This window comes from Micrasema longulum, unplaced genomic scaffold (assembly GCF_059751315.1).
Source record: "Micrasema longulum isolate JH-2025_06_02 unplaced genomic scaffold, ASM5975131v1 h1tg001306l, whole genome shotgun sequence".
Lineage (NCBI taxonomy): Eukaryota > Metazoa > Arthropoda > Insecta > Trichoptera > Brachycentridae > Micrasema > Micrasema longulum.
The window spans coordinates 48,410-65,955 of record NW_028278493.1 but is presented as its reverse complement, the minus strand read 5'-3'; the positions used below and the strand labels follow the sequence as shown (position 1 = coordinate 65,955).

At 30.1% G+C, this 17,546-nt stretch overlaps 1 protein-coding gene across 4 annotated transcripts; it reads right to left on the bottom strand.

The window, feature by feature from the left end:
* Positions 1-1,619: 1,619 nt before the first annotated feature.
* LOC148275980 (von Willebrand factor-like) lies at positions 1,620-17,546 on the bottom strand. Of its 4 annotated transcripts, none has more exons than XR_015823894.1 (7): positions 17,386-17,546; positions 14,691-14,864; positions 12,540-12,722; positions 12,107-12,280; positions 10,109-10,321; positions 7,431-7,613; positions 1,620-1,971 (listed from the first exon to the last, which is right to left on the bottom strand). XR_015823894.1 is itself a non-coding variant. In XM_088234950.1 (7 exons), the coding sequence occupies exons 1-7, from the start codon at positions 17,501-17,503 to the stop codon at positions 1,781-1,783; spliced, it is 1,176 nt and encodes a 391-aa protein (XP_088091076.1). In that variant the 5' UTR covers positions 17,504-17,546; the 3' UTR covers positions 1,620-1,780. The 4 variants fall into 4 exon arrangements, 3 of the variants coding, with proteins under 3 accessions (XP_088091076.1, XP_088091077.1, XP_088091078.1); XM_088234950.1 differs by having other exon boundaries at positions 10,169-10,321; XM_088234951.1 differs by lacking the exon at positions 7,431-7,613 and having other exon boundaries at positions 10,169-10,321.

The following is a 17,546-nucleotide window of genomic DNA, read 5'->3' as shown; positions in this document are numbered from 1 at the left end:
TCTCGGGGTCTACTTGGATAGATATTTACATTTTAAAAAACATACTCAATATGTAACAAAAAAAAAAAAAAAAAATTCATTCATGGGAAGATTACGAAATGTAATAGATTTAAAAAGTAATATTCTCATATATAAAACAAAAATATGTTCACGCATAAATTTCTGTTCTTCCATTCTTTTTTTATGTAATGAAGGAGAAATTCAAAATATACAAATTCTTCAAAATAAGGCAATACTAAAAAAAAAAAATATTCTAATGTAGAAAGAATGCACAAAAAAATGGCTTGCTCCACAGTAAAGCAACAAATTAAATATAATGTGGCAATTTTTATACATAAAATAATTAAGGGGATGAATAAAATAAAAACAATATTAAAATTTAACCAACAATGTCATACATATGAAACAAGGGGTAAAAAAAGGATAAGATTACCAATGAGGAAAAAAACAGAATCTCAAAACTCATTGTACAAGGGATTGAAGCTGTACAATGAGTTACCTGAAGAAATAAAAGAAATAGAAAAAAATTGAATATTTAAAATTAATTTGAAAAAATATGTAGTTGAGAAATTTTTGGTAATATTATTAAAAGTTTATATTAGTTCTTAAAATGTTATGAACTAACTTAATAAAGCATAAATAAATATTTTCAAATTTTACTAATTTGAATAGAAAAAAAGCAAAGCAATACAAAAACCGGTGAAAATGAAGAGTTCCACGATATTTCATTATGTTTAACATTATTTTTAGAATCAAATCTTTTTGGTTTTTTTAAATCATTAATTTCAAACATCAATCACATAACGTTATAAAAAACTCTGATTTCTAAAGATCTAAAGGTGTTGTCGACACTTTTTGCAAAGAGGTAAAACGTGTTTTGTTAGAGTCAAGAAATTTATACTTAAGGTCTCCAGAAGTGAAAATTAAGACCGTAAGATAATGATAATTTATGAATTTACGAAATTTACGAGAAAACGAAAAAAATTCTTCACTGAAGGAAGTACCGAAAACATAAAGAATATTGATAAATAAGAGTAAATAAAATAAATTATTGAATGCACTAGGCCAGATTTATTTATTAATTTGTGCCTAAATTCTAAATCTATTTTAATTTTAAAATACATATTTTCTTATCATCAAAGAACCGAAATTTCAGATGGTTTTGAATTAACAACCACAAAATGTTATTTATAATTACTGAAATACGAATGGTGAACAATTTAAAAATTTGCTTTTAATTTCTAATTCATCATTAAAAATTAAGTTGACATTTTATCTATGTTTATTCAAAATTTTAAAGAATTTTTTTTAACCCAGAAAGAACAAAAAATTAAAATATAAGCGTTCTTATAATTTACCCGCATATTTGAATTTTGGTGTCCATTTACAACGAGCTGTAAATAACTAACTATTAGAAAATGGAAATCAAGTTAGGGTGGAGTAGGATTCAAACCTCGGACCTCTGACCCGTGAGTCCGCAACACTAGCCACGGACCACTACAAAATTCAAAATAATTTATTTAATTAACGATAATTCACAAATTAAAAAAAGTAACTAGCGAGTAAATACAGTGGATGAAAATTGAATAGGGCGTCAGAAAATTTAAAAAAATGACAGATCAAGATAAATAGTTTATTAAATTAACAATTTGTCTACAAACATTTGGACAAGCTCAAATATTGTAGTTTTTTAAATATTGGATTAAACTCAACCTAGGTCAACCATTAAACATAAGATTATGTCAAACAATTGGTGGGACCATTTTCCGAAGTTAGTCAATCAAATCAAGCAGCAATCTTTTGTTGATAGACATGTGCTGTTACTAGCATCCCTCACCAAAAAACCTTTTTTACACCGGCATCCGAAAGCATTAGGTTTGGTGTCACAAGAAGAGTAATTTGGGTTTTTGCAGGTTCCGCCAGGACAAGGATTGGGACTCTTCACTAGTTCAGAATTGGGATCGGTACAACCTGTAAAAAAAATGACCATAAATAGTTGTAGTTTTTGTATGAAGCAATTTTATTCAAGTTTTCTTTATTCTAATGTGTAATGTTACAATGACAAAAAATCTAGACAATAACAAAAATAAAATATATTTTTGAAATCTTCCAATTGTTTTTTGGATAAAGTTATCTGTACCTTAAAGGATAAACAACGGCAATCATTAGGTTCTGTAAAAGGTGAAATCCATAATCAAATTCATATTCAGCCATAGTTCAGACAAACATTCATCGAGCATATATTATCATATGGAAAAAATACATAGTAGTCTATTTAAGTATATTTATCGTGTTTTTTTATAAAACCGAATTTTATTATATATGTAATTGAACAAACTGAAGATATCTACATTCGTACAATGGATAAGCGGATGGCAAAAAAGTAGTAAAATCTATTTCCATAGAAACATCAGCATTAATTTGTTTTTGTAGTTCTAGAAACAAAACAAAAAAGTGCTCCCGGTCGTTATCCAAAAAATCAGTTGATGAGGAATTATGCGAAATTAGAGTACCTAGTAGTATTGTGGACTCACTGGCTAAAGAAATTCCAAATTCCACTCTACCACAACTCGATTTCCATTTTTCCAGCACAAGTTATTTACGACGTTTAAGAAATGGTTTGAAAATTTAAATATTTGAGTAAATAACATGAACTATAAGTATTCCTCTTTAAAAAAAAAAATAGTAAATCTCGTGTAATTTTTTAGGTATCCACTGTTTTGAAGACTGTAGATCTTTATATTTGGCAATGCTGATAGGACGTAAAGGGTTTTAAACTTATAGAAAGTTGAATGGAAATAACATATTTTGTTTGCATTTTTTTTTTGCGAAGGTCTACAGTTGTGAAATTTTCACTGTGAAAGTTAGACTTATGAAGAAAATGGCCTTTCTTATCTGCTCAAAGTTGTAGCCATACAGCAAATGAGAAAAAGTGTGCCATCAGTATTATTTTTTTGAGCCACAAAAGGAGCTGAAGATGATTAGTATAAAGAGCGAATATTGTTCATTTCATACAACTCCATGTTAATAACTTTAAGAGGCTCGGTCTTTTTACACGTTCTCACAAACTGGACCCAATCCCATGTAGTCACTATATCCACACCATCCAGCATGTTCTTTTAACGTTCCACTATAAAGTATTCACCGTCGACCTCCTAGTGGGTATGGCCTCGAAATATAAATTTACGATATTTAGCGTTGGAATTGTCAGGTATATGCAAATACGATCATCATAGTCATATTTTGATAAGGCTAATTACCTGACCAAATTGTCAGTTCTTTAATATTTCCTAAAGCACCACTAGATATTCACTTAATCAAGCAGAAGCTAATCTTATTATTTCTCCTTCCAACTCTTGTTTCATCCCACATCATTCACCACCCAAGTTATCGTGAATTGTGTAATTCACATTTTTTTAAAGATTGAAACATGGATTAGTTGTTACGTATTGAGTACCTACAAGACAATTCTCCAAGTATACCTTTTTTACTTTATAAGTGGTAGTTTTTTTTATAATTTTGCATTAGTCTTATCCATCTATTTCAATTTGTTAAAAGCAATTGCTTCCTTGCGATTTTAAAGAAGATTTTTTTATTTCTTCAACTTAAACTAATTTTAAGACTCTCGGTGGTGTCACAGGCAGAGTAAACCCAGAAATAAATTGAAGTTTATATATAGCGATAAAAAAATAATTTGGGATTACCATAATCATTAATGTCATATGGCGTAAGGAATAAATCATGCATTTTAGTTATGTTCAAATTTTGACAATTCTTTGTTTCTTAGAGTATCTTACAATTATTAACCTAGCGGCTTTTTAAAATCCACAGAGCAACGCCAGCCTTCGTAAGCTGAGTTGCTGAGACGTTTTTGCAAGTATAGGTTTTGCTTGATTTTGCTCGACATCATTTTCAGTCAATAATAAACCTTTCTTCACTTAATAATATATTTAAAAGTTGTCACACGTCAGCCGCGAATAATGGGCTATTATCACGTTTTTTTTTTTATTAGCTAATAAATTAATTCAAAAAATCACAAGATAATCGGTACTATTCTTATTAAAATCCGTTAAGAAATAAGGGAGATATAAAGGATTAAAGTCTAGTCATTTGAATATAAATAAAAACAGACAATTCATGACGTCACCAGGTTTGACGTCATCGTATGCGAATATAGTTTTTCCGTAAAAATTTATGATTCGAGTAGAGTAAGTGGAATGGGGTGACTTTGTTCAATTTCGAACTTCAAACCTTCGGAAAAGAAAAATTAAAATTCTTATTTTTTAAATGAGTAAATATTATGTTGTGTGAGCGAGAAAATAATAAAAACTTTGTGATCAAAGTCAACCCTTCGGAGTGGGGTCGCTTTGATACATCATGATTTTATGCGTTTGTTTTAAACATTTCATTTTATTTTTTCTTTATTAAGATAAAAAATATAAGTATACAACGTATACAACATTACTACTAAATACAATTTTATATTAATTTAATACATATATTTGCATTAACGTTTCGCTTTACATAAAAATAAAAACGATTCTTGAGTATAAAATGGGAAGTGATGTTTTACAATAATTTGTTTATTTTATTTTTAATCGGTAAATATTTTTAGTATAACATATAAATTATAAAAATAAAACGGTGTTTTAAGTCAGTGCTACACAAAAAAGAATTATAAATATAACTTTTCACTTCTTTTTTAATTATATTATCCATCCTTCGATAGTAAATTACTTGCAAAAAAAAACACTCAGGTAGCGTTTAAGTCGAATCTCATGAAATAATTAAAAATAATAAACTTTAATTCCACATAAAACAAAAATTATTTTTCTAATTATTGTAAACCAAAAAATTGAATATTTATATAAAATCAAAAATAATAATTGAAATATAAATCAAGATTAAAATATAAATCAAGAAAAATATTATGGTGATTTAAAAAATGTATTTATGAAATATTTTAAATAATTGATAAAGCTAACATAATATACCTTGCTTTTTGATGGAATAAAATTATCAGTTAATGAATGTATTATTGTGTATAGGAATTTGTTCATTGACTGACATTATTATCGAAACAGAATGAGAGGTTATTGTGTTCTTTTTATTTGGTGCAAACTTATCTTTCACAGCTTTGAAAACATTTATTTTACCGAATGAATTAGAATCCATTACTTTATTCCAGGAAAGCAATTATTGTATCTGTTTATCTGTTTCTTACAAAGACGTGATACATACTTAGGAAATTAATATTGGCCATATTCAACAATGTTCGACAAAATTTCACAAGAAGTGCAATTGATGTGTATGAAGTTTTTTTTACAAGCATTTCGTAACAATTATCTGATTTACTAGATGAATAACTTCACCGTTATCATTCGAGAACGAAGCTTCACATTTATTTGCTCACCTTTAAAAGAAAATCTTTAAGACTCGTTCATTTGAGTCATAATATTTTTTATTTATATTCTGAAATCCCGTATGTTAAGGGAAAATACCCAGTCCTCACATTTTGGTAAATAAAATTTTCTTTCTGTTCTGGAAAACTGGCTTAAATGATTTGAAAGATGTTTAACTTTATATTATTTATTGTATAGTGTTTCAAATAATATTTTGTAATGGTTGGAAGCAGCCCGAATTTTCTTAGTAACAGCTTTTCTTAGTATTTGAGCAAAATATTTTTTTGTAGGCCCTGTTTCAAAACTTTTATTAATAAGTTCGAATCATGTCGCTCTCAAAAAAAAAAAGGAAATAAAATGATCAATTTCAGCTCATTTTAGAAATCTTCTTATTATTCGTTAAATAAAAATTAAAATATTAAAACAATCAATGGACACTCAGTGATATAAGTAACAGTAATGTCAAGACAATGCAAATTACGAAATTACTTGTATCATTAAAAAAAGTCTATTACTAAATTTTAAAAAATTGAAAAATATCTTGACGATTCCACTTCAAACTTCTTGAAATCTTACTTTAAATAAAGTTATATAACAATTTCATTTAAATCGTATTCCGTATTACCATTAAAAAAACAGTTAAAATTGACCGAAATTTATTAATGATCAGTAGTTATAGAGATAAATATAAACAATATATCCGCTGATCAAAGTCGCCTTATGATTTAAATGTCGCCCCGTTTTACGGTCGCCATTTATTTCAAGGTTGGCTAGAGAAGGGGGAAAAATCATAGAGAGCAATACGCGTCGTTTCAATTTCTATTCGGATTACCAACATTTAAAACAAATGCACGATTCGTGGTGTACTGTTGGGTGGGTTTGGATGATCGAATTTATTACCAACCGAATAGAAACGCTTTTCAGAGATGTTGAAAATAGTAAACGAAATTTATGAATGAAATTATTGATTATTAGAGCTTTTATAAACACTAAAGGAGTCTTTGAGAAATCCTTTATATGTACAATGTGTTAAATGCGATATTCCTCTCGGGTGATAATACCCTATTGTATGAACATAAACCTTAAAATTGTTAGAGCATAAACCACGTTTGTTAGACTTTCGTGTTTATGGAACTAAATAATGTTAGAATTTGAACTTTTCTTCGAGCATAAACCTCGTAAAAGAGAAATCCGTGGATTTTGCATAAAATCGAGTTGGACTTCATTAGTTTTTGAACAAGTTAAATCGATTAATTTAATGTTTTTTGGCTTCAGTGTTTCATTAACAAACGTTATGAAATACATTAAATTTTTCAAAATATTCTTTTTAAAATCACCAAAAAGTGTACTTCCGAGGTTTATCTTTTAAGGTACAGATATGATGCATCAGCCTTGTATAACACTACGCGCTTTATAAGTCAAAAGCCTTTTACTTAAATAAGTTAACTATATTAGTTGTTTATTCAAATACATCGATGAGGTGTATTTTTTACTCTTTTACGTAGATTTTAGTCCCTATTTAAAATATTGTCGGTCAGCGTGTATTACCGCCAGTCAAGTAAATCAACTTTTTACATGAGACAGAAAATCTTTTCCTAAAATGAAATCTATCACATTGGTACTGTCCAATGCATATCGCATGATTAGGGAACATCCAATAAGTGTTATAAATTCCCCAAAATAAAAGTATAATTTTTCTAAAAATTTTAGTTTGGCGGTAATACACGCCGTCCGACGATGTATTAAACTGTCGTGTTATGTAATGCTAAAGGATAATAATGATTCATTATAAAACAGCATATGTGTCAACAATATTGTACATGAACATATACATCTGATGTGGAAACAATTGATTGCAAGATTGTTTAGAAGATGCAATAAATGAAAACGAAAAAGTCAACATTATCATAAATTTTATTATTCTGAAGACAAGGCAGGCCAAACATTCGTTTATGTTTATTTCCTTAGATAAGTTGTGTAGTCACAATATGTGTTGTAAATTTGAAAAACTAATGGCAGTCAACTTACACTTTTGTGGTAAAAGACAAGCATTGCCAATCCTAATGAAGCCAGCTTTGCACTTGCATCCAGCTTTACAAGGAGATGGGTGCGTTCCCAGTTGACCCTTAAGGTAGTTTTTACAGGTTAGTTCAGCTGGTAATTTTGGAGGACATTGGTCATAACATTCGTTAGCACCGCAGATTGGGGAAGCTGGGAAATAAAACAAATAAAAAAATATTGTATTTATAACTGTCAATGAGAATAACTGTACATTCTCATCAGAAATAATCTTGAAATGCTTTAATGTTATTTGCGTAAATACCAGTTATTTTTTTAATATAAAGAAGTAATTGTGAATCTTTTTACGTTTTTACATCTATTAGGTCATAAAACCTAAAATGGAGACTCTCGTTTTCTTTTACCCTAATAGTATATTAAATTGTGACTATTTTAATTACCTCACTCCATAATACATAGAATTGAAACCATTGTTGTTTCCTATGTGTTAATTTATTCGACCAGTAGCGTAAAGTAAATTCCAAAAATATTTATTGCGAAAAACATTGGTAAGTACGTGGGTAGATAAATATTTAAATATGATCGATATCAAAATCGATATTAAAACATACATACTTAGGTAGGGATCACGGGTTGCAGTAGATCGTTTGCAATAATTGTGTGTATTGCACGCACGCACATACATTTTTCTTAAGTTGAGATATTTTTACACCCCATTCTGCCACACTAGTTTATTTCATGACCAGAGCTGGTGGATATGACGGCAAAACTATTTTTTACGTTAACTATATTTTTAAAATGTTTTGTTTTAATACGCATTGGAAATTAAAGAGGTTGGATTTTTTCTTTCACTGGTAAATGTTTAATATATAAGTACCTCATTTGTGTTTGTTGGGAGAGGAGATAGCTATATTTTATATTGAGGAAAACTGTCATTGAGTTACAGTGATTGATTTTTTTGAACGCTTTTTTTATGTTAGTAAAAAAATTCAGGTAATTTTTAGTTTCGTTGATTATCAAGAGAAGGTCCAAGAAAAAAAAGTAGAGCATCAAGATGGAAAGGGAAGTCTGTTATTGCAACCGATACCCCATATAAACTCGAAATAGAAAATGTGATGCATTTACCTCAAAGCATGGTAGAATTGAGAATTTACATAAAATACAAATTATATACAGTCTGTAATTTATAAATGTGTATTTGAAACTGTAACTTTGTAATTATTCATTAAAAAAAATAAATGTCAAAAAACTTTTTAAGTTTTTAACCACGTATTTTTTCTACCGACCGGTTTCAAAGCAACACACAAGCTTCTTTATCAAGCTAAAATTATTTATTTATTAATTATAATTTGATAAAAAGGTTATTGAAGCTTTTAAACTGGTCAGTAGAAAAACAGAAAAAATAACTGGCTAAAAACAAAGTTGTTATATATTAATTTTATTTATTTTAAAACCTCACGTTTTATTTTAATAGTATAATTCAGTGTACATATTCCATTCTGATCCGCCAAACAGTCACAGTGGATCGATTAATTTTAACCTATAAAAAAAGTATCTAAATAAATATGATATGAAATAGCAAACTGAAACCATAACTTTGAATACCATGGATGCTACTTTTGATTTTATCAAAGAGATCGGAATTTCAGAGCTACGTAGGTTTAAAAGTGATCCACTGTATTATAGCATGGTCCCCTACTTTAAGCTTACAAAATAAAAATATATTTTTTTAGTTTTATTGTCTATCACGCTTCATCTCTTAGTTATTTCTGATATTCATATTTTTTGAGATATTATAATTTTAAATTAGTAACCTCAAATTTCTCAGTGTAAAATAGGGAATTTTAAATGAAGAGCGGTTGCGTTTGCCACGATGCGAGCCGGTTTTGTGCATCAAGTAAGGTAAAACACCCTATTTTTTACATTATAGTAAAAAAAGATTTATTTCTTCTGTTATTTTCCCCATCCGTTCCTAAGTAAAGCATGTGGACATCATTTTTTTGTCAGCCAGTACTCTCGCAGCCTCCCACGTCAATCCAGCGCCCCTTAGTTCCGCCGAATAAAATCGAAAGATCGTCATCGAGGCATGTGTAGCACGGGTCCAAGCCATATATACTGCCGCATCTTCAACACGCTTGTTATAGGAGGCTGCTTCGTCCGTTCTCGGACTTCAATTTGAGTTATAAAATCGAACTACCTTATGCTTAACATTTTCCTCAAGCACTTACTCTCAAAGCTCTAAAGTTTAGTGGTTTGAGCTTTTGTAAGGTGCCAATATTCACAACCGGCATATATAGTACTGGCATTATACAAGAGTTGAATAATCTCACTTCGATTTGATCGAGTATAAGCTAGAGCTCCAGGCAACACGCATCATGTTAAAAGTTGCCCCTGCAATTCATAAGCGGGTTGCGAGGTCTTTGTGCATGCTTTCATCCTCAGTTATGTGAACTCCTAAGTATTTGAAACTGTCAACCGCTTTATGAGTAATGTTTATTATAATATTTAAACACCTCATAGTGCATAACATAAATATAACTAGAGAGAGGAAATTTTACATTTTTAAAAATTTATATTTTCTGTTTTTTTTTATTTCCACCACAACAGGCAACGAGATAGTTCTTGCTAGATGCAGTGTATTTGACTAATTTTTTAAGTGCGTTTGAACAAAACAAAGATAAACTTACATTTCTGGTGTTACCTTTAACTGATTTTTGAAAGCGCGTAATATTTTGAACATGGCTTACATTTTACTTCCGCTACACACTTTCCAAGTTTGTCCCGAGTAAACGCTGGTTTACATACACAAGCAGGAGTACATACAGCGGGGCATGCCATTCCTGGGGGACAATTTATCGGCGGACATAAGTCATAGATTTCATTGACTCCGCAAGGTTTGGCTAAAAACAACAATTATGAAAACGCGACAAGGAAAATAAGAAGTAACATACACATGAATCAGATTATAATAATATTTATAAGGAATATGCATGTTCATTATCAAATTAACATCATAGAGACTTGTACTGTTTTTTTTATAGGCATTATCAATTTAACATCTAGTAGTAACATTACAACTAAAACAAAAAAAAGCATGATTCAAATAAATAAAACAACTTTGTTTTCAAACACTTATTTTTTATTTTTTTTAACGACTGGTTTTAAAGCTATACAAGCTTCTTTATTAAAGTGCTTTGTATGGCACCAATAAATCAAGTCTCTTTGTCTTAAGTAAGTATGGAAGCGTCAGTCTAGTTTTGAGCGTATCCATCTCAAATTACGCTTTCCATTCTTACAAGAAAAATAGACTTGATTTATTAGTTCCACACGAAGTAAGTTAAGTATACCTTAATAAAGAAGCTTGTTTAGTTTTGAAACCGGTCGGTAGAAAAAATAACAAAGAAGTGAGTAAAAAGAAATTTGTTTTTTTTATTTATTTCTTTAAGTAAGCTTATATTACATAGTATAAAAACTAAAATTTACACTCATTTAATTTAGTAATGTAAGTACATATCAATTTACATCATAGTAAACAAAACATTTATTTTAAATTCATTCACACTTTTTTCATTCTTCATACATTCAGGCATCTCTTTGTATATTTTCATGCCTTTATACATAATAAAATTTTGGAATACTGTTTTTTTTTTAATGGCAACCTTATTCTATCCTTATTTCTAGAAATATAATTATGATTTTTTTTATTTCACACTATCTTATTAATGAAGTATTTGTACATTCGATTATTTAAAAACACAAACATAAAAACAAGCTTTTTATATATCAGTCTCTTTTTTATTGCTATCTAATTGAGTTTTTCTCGGATGGCTAAAACTCCGCAAGCAACTTGCCAAGACATATGTATGGAGCATATTGATGTACGGTTGTGAGACATGGTGCCTTACCGAAAGAGATAAAAAAAAACTAGAGGCCTTCGAGATGTGGTGCTACAGAAAAATATTAGGAATTTACTGGAGAGACCACATCACTAATGACGAGGTTCTCAATAGAATCGAAGAAGGTAGGCACCTAATCAAAACCATCTCAGAGAGACGAGCCCGATGGATCGGCCACATTATGCGCCATGAGGGTCTCCTGCACGACATCATGGCTGAAAATGGCTGGAGGGGACAAATTATAAAGGGTGCCCCCGACGGGAATATTTAAAGCAAGTGTGCGAAGATTTTAACTGCGCCTCTTATGTCGAGCTGAAGAGGGCTGCAGAAAATAGAGACCAACGGAGGACGAGATGCAGGACTTTGCTGCAAACCAATCCCCAAGATTGAGACTGCAAAGAAGAAGGCAAGAACACCCGAGTTGAGTGGTGAAAAGGCCATAAAAAACGAAGAAGAAGAGTTTTTCTCGGATTTTTTCTATTTATTATACCTTCTTTTCTTTAGCACTATTATGACGGCGCTTTAATGTATTTCCAATTTATTTGAATTTCTATATGTGGAATAGTTATATTTTTTTTATATGCGAGTTCTGGAGTATTTCTGTCTAATTTATTTCTGAATCTACCGAGAAATAATGTTTTTTTAGATATTTTGTTTTAAAACATGCTCTAAGTTTTAAGAAAATATTTTTCAAAACTCTTTAAATTCCACACGCTTTATCATTATTCTTTGTATATTACGTATCCGAAAAGGATAGTTTCTTTTCAATATATAGAGATTTATACTCACGACATTGTTCAGTAAGAATACATTTGTTATTATCATCTCTTACATATCCATCATTACAAAAACAACCTTTAACACATTGTTTCGTACAAGAAATAGGTTTATCTTTGTTTTTGCAAGTTTGCGGACATGCTGTACCACAATTGTTGTAAGACTCGTTTAATCCACAGGGTTTTACTGAAATTAAAATGGTGAAATAAATTTTATTAAATCGTACATTATGATTACATTAAAATGATTTGCATATAATAAATATAACCAGTTAGGTGTAATTCTGCAGAACCTTTAAGAAAAAATGACATTTTGATATCGATTAAACTCACCGTATATTAAAGGCAAAGTATAATTAAAAACAACATAGTAATAAACATTATTTAGAAATTCATTTATTGCCTATTTAGGTACTTATTCGATAGAAAAGAGTTGTGACATTTACCGCATGTATTCTCCGGAACACAAACATTTTGTGCATTCCTTAGAAATCCTGGAAGACAGATGCATCCAGGAAAGCATCCAGGAGCATAAGAGCATCTTGTTATTAGATCTGGTTCTTCACAAGTGCTCAGGCATGGGTGGTTGTCACATGGGCTAAACAACTCAGTGTTTTCGTTACAGACAACTAAAAATATGAAAACAATAAACTTCTTGACTCCTCACTTTATTATACTGGAAACCTCTTATAAGAAGTCAAGTAGCAAGGTATTAGTTTTGGTATAAAAATACATTTCCATTACAAAAAAAATCAAATATCACAAAAATCAAGCAAGTTTTAAAGGATGGTATTTTATTTATATGGTCTATGAAAAACTATTATTTTCAAGGCAGTATTAAACCAAATCTTATATTAACCTAACCGGACCAAAGAGGGGGATTCGAATCTCCCATAGTCCGATTTTAATTCGATAACTCAAGTACTGTTAAAACTATTTGCCGTATATTTTTTGCAATCGTGAAATTAATAGAAGGCAGCATTTTCCCGTTTTTGTTTTTAAATTGAAAAAAGTTTTTTTTTTAATATAAAAAAAACTGACGTAAATAATACAAGGGTTAATTTCACTTTATGTTCATTAGCATTCGAAAAACTAACAAAAATTAATAAAATACACGCATTAGTAAAATATGTGTACGCGAAAACATGAATAAATTATTGCACGGCCATAAATACTTCCAACATTTTATTCTCCAAACGCCATATACAAGTAGGCGCTGGGGTCGTTTGGTCCCCCCGTTCGGATCATGTGTAATTTTGTATGCTGTGAGGGAAAGGTTAAGTAGTAGTAACAAAAATATTGAATTTTTATGGTATATTACTTACAGCAATCTTCTTTTGTTACGCAGACTCCGCCATTATTTCTAAAGTACCCATCTCTACAAACACAGTGAGGTTACAGGCGCATTTACCTTCGCTCAGTTTTGGATTTTTACAAGTATTTTCGCAAGGAGGACACATCATGAAAATCTCAGTTTTAATATTAGGACATTCTAAAACATAAAACTGAAGTTCATTTTCGGATCAATTTTATTCTTCGTCGTATTTTGTAATTGAATCTTTAACTCTCTGAATTCAAGTTATTTTTTTTTAGTTTCGAAAAAATCTTTGTTGGCAATGCTCGGTGGTGAAAATAATTATTTAGTTGAAATAGAAATAGGCAGGTTTCTTTGCCTCAATGTATGACGACAAAGAAAATGAGCATATTATGAGGTGAGGAACGAAGAAAATAAACCCAAAGTACTCATACATAGACTGATAGATGGTCGATACGCGATGGGTGGATTGATAGGTAATATTAGGATGTTAATATAGAATTAATTATTGGTGATTGCAGAAACCAGAGGAAGTTTTTATTCTGCTATATATTAACTAAGCTTATGATCATTGATGGACCTAATAAAGTAGCACCATTTTTTTTGTTGTGTAACTTATAAAGAGTCAACAATTTAGGTTCTAGGTTCTCGCAGTTAGGATGGTGGTAGGTATGAAGGTCAAATACGGCGGTTTTGCCAAAAGTTTCATGGTGAAGATTTTTGCGCACTACGACCATTAACATCATGTATATATTTTCCAATTTTTTGCTTTTTGCAGGTGATTTTTAATATATTTTTTAATTCTTTCCGTTAACGAAATGTGGAGTACGGATAATAAATAAGATTTTAATGTGCATGGTAATGTGTGAAATTATCATACTTTGTATCATAAGTATAATATGGGTGATGTTTTTTTGAAGCTTAGTTCGGATACCTTGGACATGGGAAATACTTTTTAGACCTTATTAACGTTTCATGGTCACATTGTCTATGCGAGTCGTCCAGTTTCCAAGATGTTGAGATTTATAATACATAATTTTAAACACTTTGCAGAATTGAATACCATCAACCTTTTGATTACAACTTTAGTGCTTAAAATTTTAGCGTTTTTTTATTGCTAATGCTGCGAATTCCGTGGACAGCCAGATGTACAAACATATCTATACACCAGGAACTAGACATAAGAGAAAGACTTCCACCCTTGCACGAGAAATAATTCTGCAGTTCTTTTGACATATTTCCAGGAGGTATATAGAAAACAAATATCAACATCGAAGCTTACCACATTGATCAGGTGGAACACACTTTCCTTTTGAGTTTTTTAAATATCCAGCTCTGCATACGCATCCAGGTTTGCAATTACATTTGATAGTCTGATCTTTTCGGGGTTCGGTGCATGTGTTTTGGCATTCAGGAGTTCCGCATTTGGACCATTCTTGGTTGAGAGGGCATTCATCTATAAAAAATAAATATAATCACATGCCCAAATTCAACATTTTCTTTACCAGTGTCGTACGAGCATTTATTACCTATAAATAATAAGGAGTCAATCTAATACATCAATCAACATTTTGTAATAAATTTGAAGTATGATAATTATAAGGATGATTTTCGTTTTCGATGATGTGTTAAATGGGAAGTTTTAAAGTTTTGTAAGAAAATAACAAAAAAATTAATACGAGGAAAATGATAAAACGTGTGTTATTACACGTCAATTGTATTATAGATGCTTTAGTACTCAACATATCAACAGAAAGACATATGTAGAAATACTTTAGTAAATACGATACGAGTATGCTCCTGAGGATACACAGGAGGTGGCAGTCGATCGAGATGCCCAGAGAATCTTTGTGAACACCATATGCTCCAACTAGGTAGCTGACATGGAATGATGACGTTCATGATGACTTGAAGTTGGTCAACTATCAAATAATTGGTAAAAAGTTAGTGCAAATACCACTTTTTCGCTATTTTAATGAAATGTTTTTGAAGTTCAAACGTGTATTTTAGAATAAATTGGTCCTACGAAACAAAAAATTTAAATTTTCAAGTAAATTTTATATTCTCAAACTTTCGTGTATTTTTTTTCTATTAGGTCTACAGGGACGTAATCAAACAAAAAAACTGATTTTAGGCACTATTTTTCGAAATCGCGGCATGAGCAGTGGTCGTTCAAGGTCACAAACTTAAGGTTTTACTAAAGACCCTTATGTCCACCGATCCTTCCAGGTCCAAGTTTTAAAACATAGTAACCTTTTTATTTGAAAAAAAGTATATTTCGAATGAATTTGAACGTCCCATACTTATAATAAATCTTCGACAACTACCCGATGGATCTAAACCTGGTTTTCACCGTCATGTAACGTGTCCTTAAACATCGCAACTCGTTTTTGTTATATCTTCGAAAAAAAAAAAATTAGTAAGTTATATTAGTTTCTTACCGAAAATTACCGTAAAATAATGTGAATTACGTTATTTTACCGCGCCTTTTGGTAAAATTATGTAATTTTACATCCATAGTCACAACACATAGACAATGTCAACTCTTTTCAATATTTAGGTACTGAAATAACTTATGATAATAATTATAGTACAGAGATTAGAACTCGGCTATCGGCAACAAAACAGATGTAATAATGGCTTTTTTAAACATTTGTAATCCAAATTGGTTACTAGAAAAACTAAGGCCTTTATTTACAAAACTCTTCTCAGACTGGTCATTGCATATGGTGCCGAATGCTGGGTTATGACCAAAAGACATAAAAACATGGTATTAGTATCTGAAAAAAAAATATTAAGGAAGATAAAATTTGGTGATGTCAACCAAAACAAAGTGTAGAGGAGACGGTTTAATCATAAATTAGAGGCACTGTATGGCAAACCCAACATTGCACAATTCTTAAAAATAAGAATATTACAATATATCGTCGCTATTAAAAGTCACTAATCAGCACTATTATATCCAATTTTAAAATTAAAATCAATGCAGCCTCAAACAATTCCTTAAAAAAAAAAATCTTTTAACAATTTTACTTCTGTTTGTTTTGGGAAATTCGTAAAAATATAGTATTTTATTATGAATGTACTACTACAAATAACAATTATTCAGATAAAGCAATATTTATTGTTTAAACACCAGAACCAACTGAATTAATACGGGAAAATTGTTTCTCATATTTTTTTATTTGTTTAAAAGCCATGTATCTGCATACTACACATGCAATATTTGTGCAAATTGAAAAATTAATTACCCGATGAATAAATTATATTTATACAGCTACCAGTGGTGGATATTTTTGAAATTTTTTGCACTAACTTTGAGGTTATTTATTATAATAAGATAAATAAAACAATTATTTTTTAACCACTATTTTTAATTTTAATTATTATTTATTTTTTGTATTTATGTGTACGTACATGCAAAAATGTTTGATTTATGTACATATTATTTTTTCTGTGAACTTTTTTATCCCTTGCAACCGCAGTTTATTTAAAACAACGCTAAATAACTTCTCATTTTTTTGTAAAAAAAAGTACATTTTATAAAAAAAAAACAACAAGCTTTTACATCAAATCAATTTTTTATAATAAAAATATATAATTCGGATAAGAAAGGATCAAATTATTCATTTTATTAAAATTAATTTCTTCAATTTTCGAAACTCATTTCACTCCTTGGTAAAAATCCACAAGGCAAAAAACATCGAGGGGGTAGTTTTTATTGTATTAAAAATTATGGTTTTTAGTGCCAGGTAGAAGCAATAACCAGTACACCATCAGGCTGACTAATCTCCTGTATCTCCACTCGATTTTCATTTGCATGATTTTTACCTGCCACTGAATACATTTTAAATAAACACAAACTAATACAATATATGTCAATCAAACCCAATCTCACCGTGTGGATTTGGACGATATGTGTGAAATGGGCGCAACAGTTATTTTTTTGGAAACATTCATGAATTTTTGTTACTTACCGTGACAAACGTCTTCAATTTCTTCGTCGCCGTCCGATAGAGTTGATGGAATTTGAGAGCAAATCACAAATAAAAGTGCACATAGTAAAACCCTCATTTTTAAACAAAAATCCAACATCCACACCCACACCTACTGTCAAGCTGCTAATCAAACTTCGATT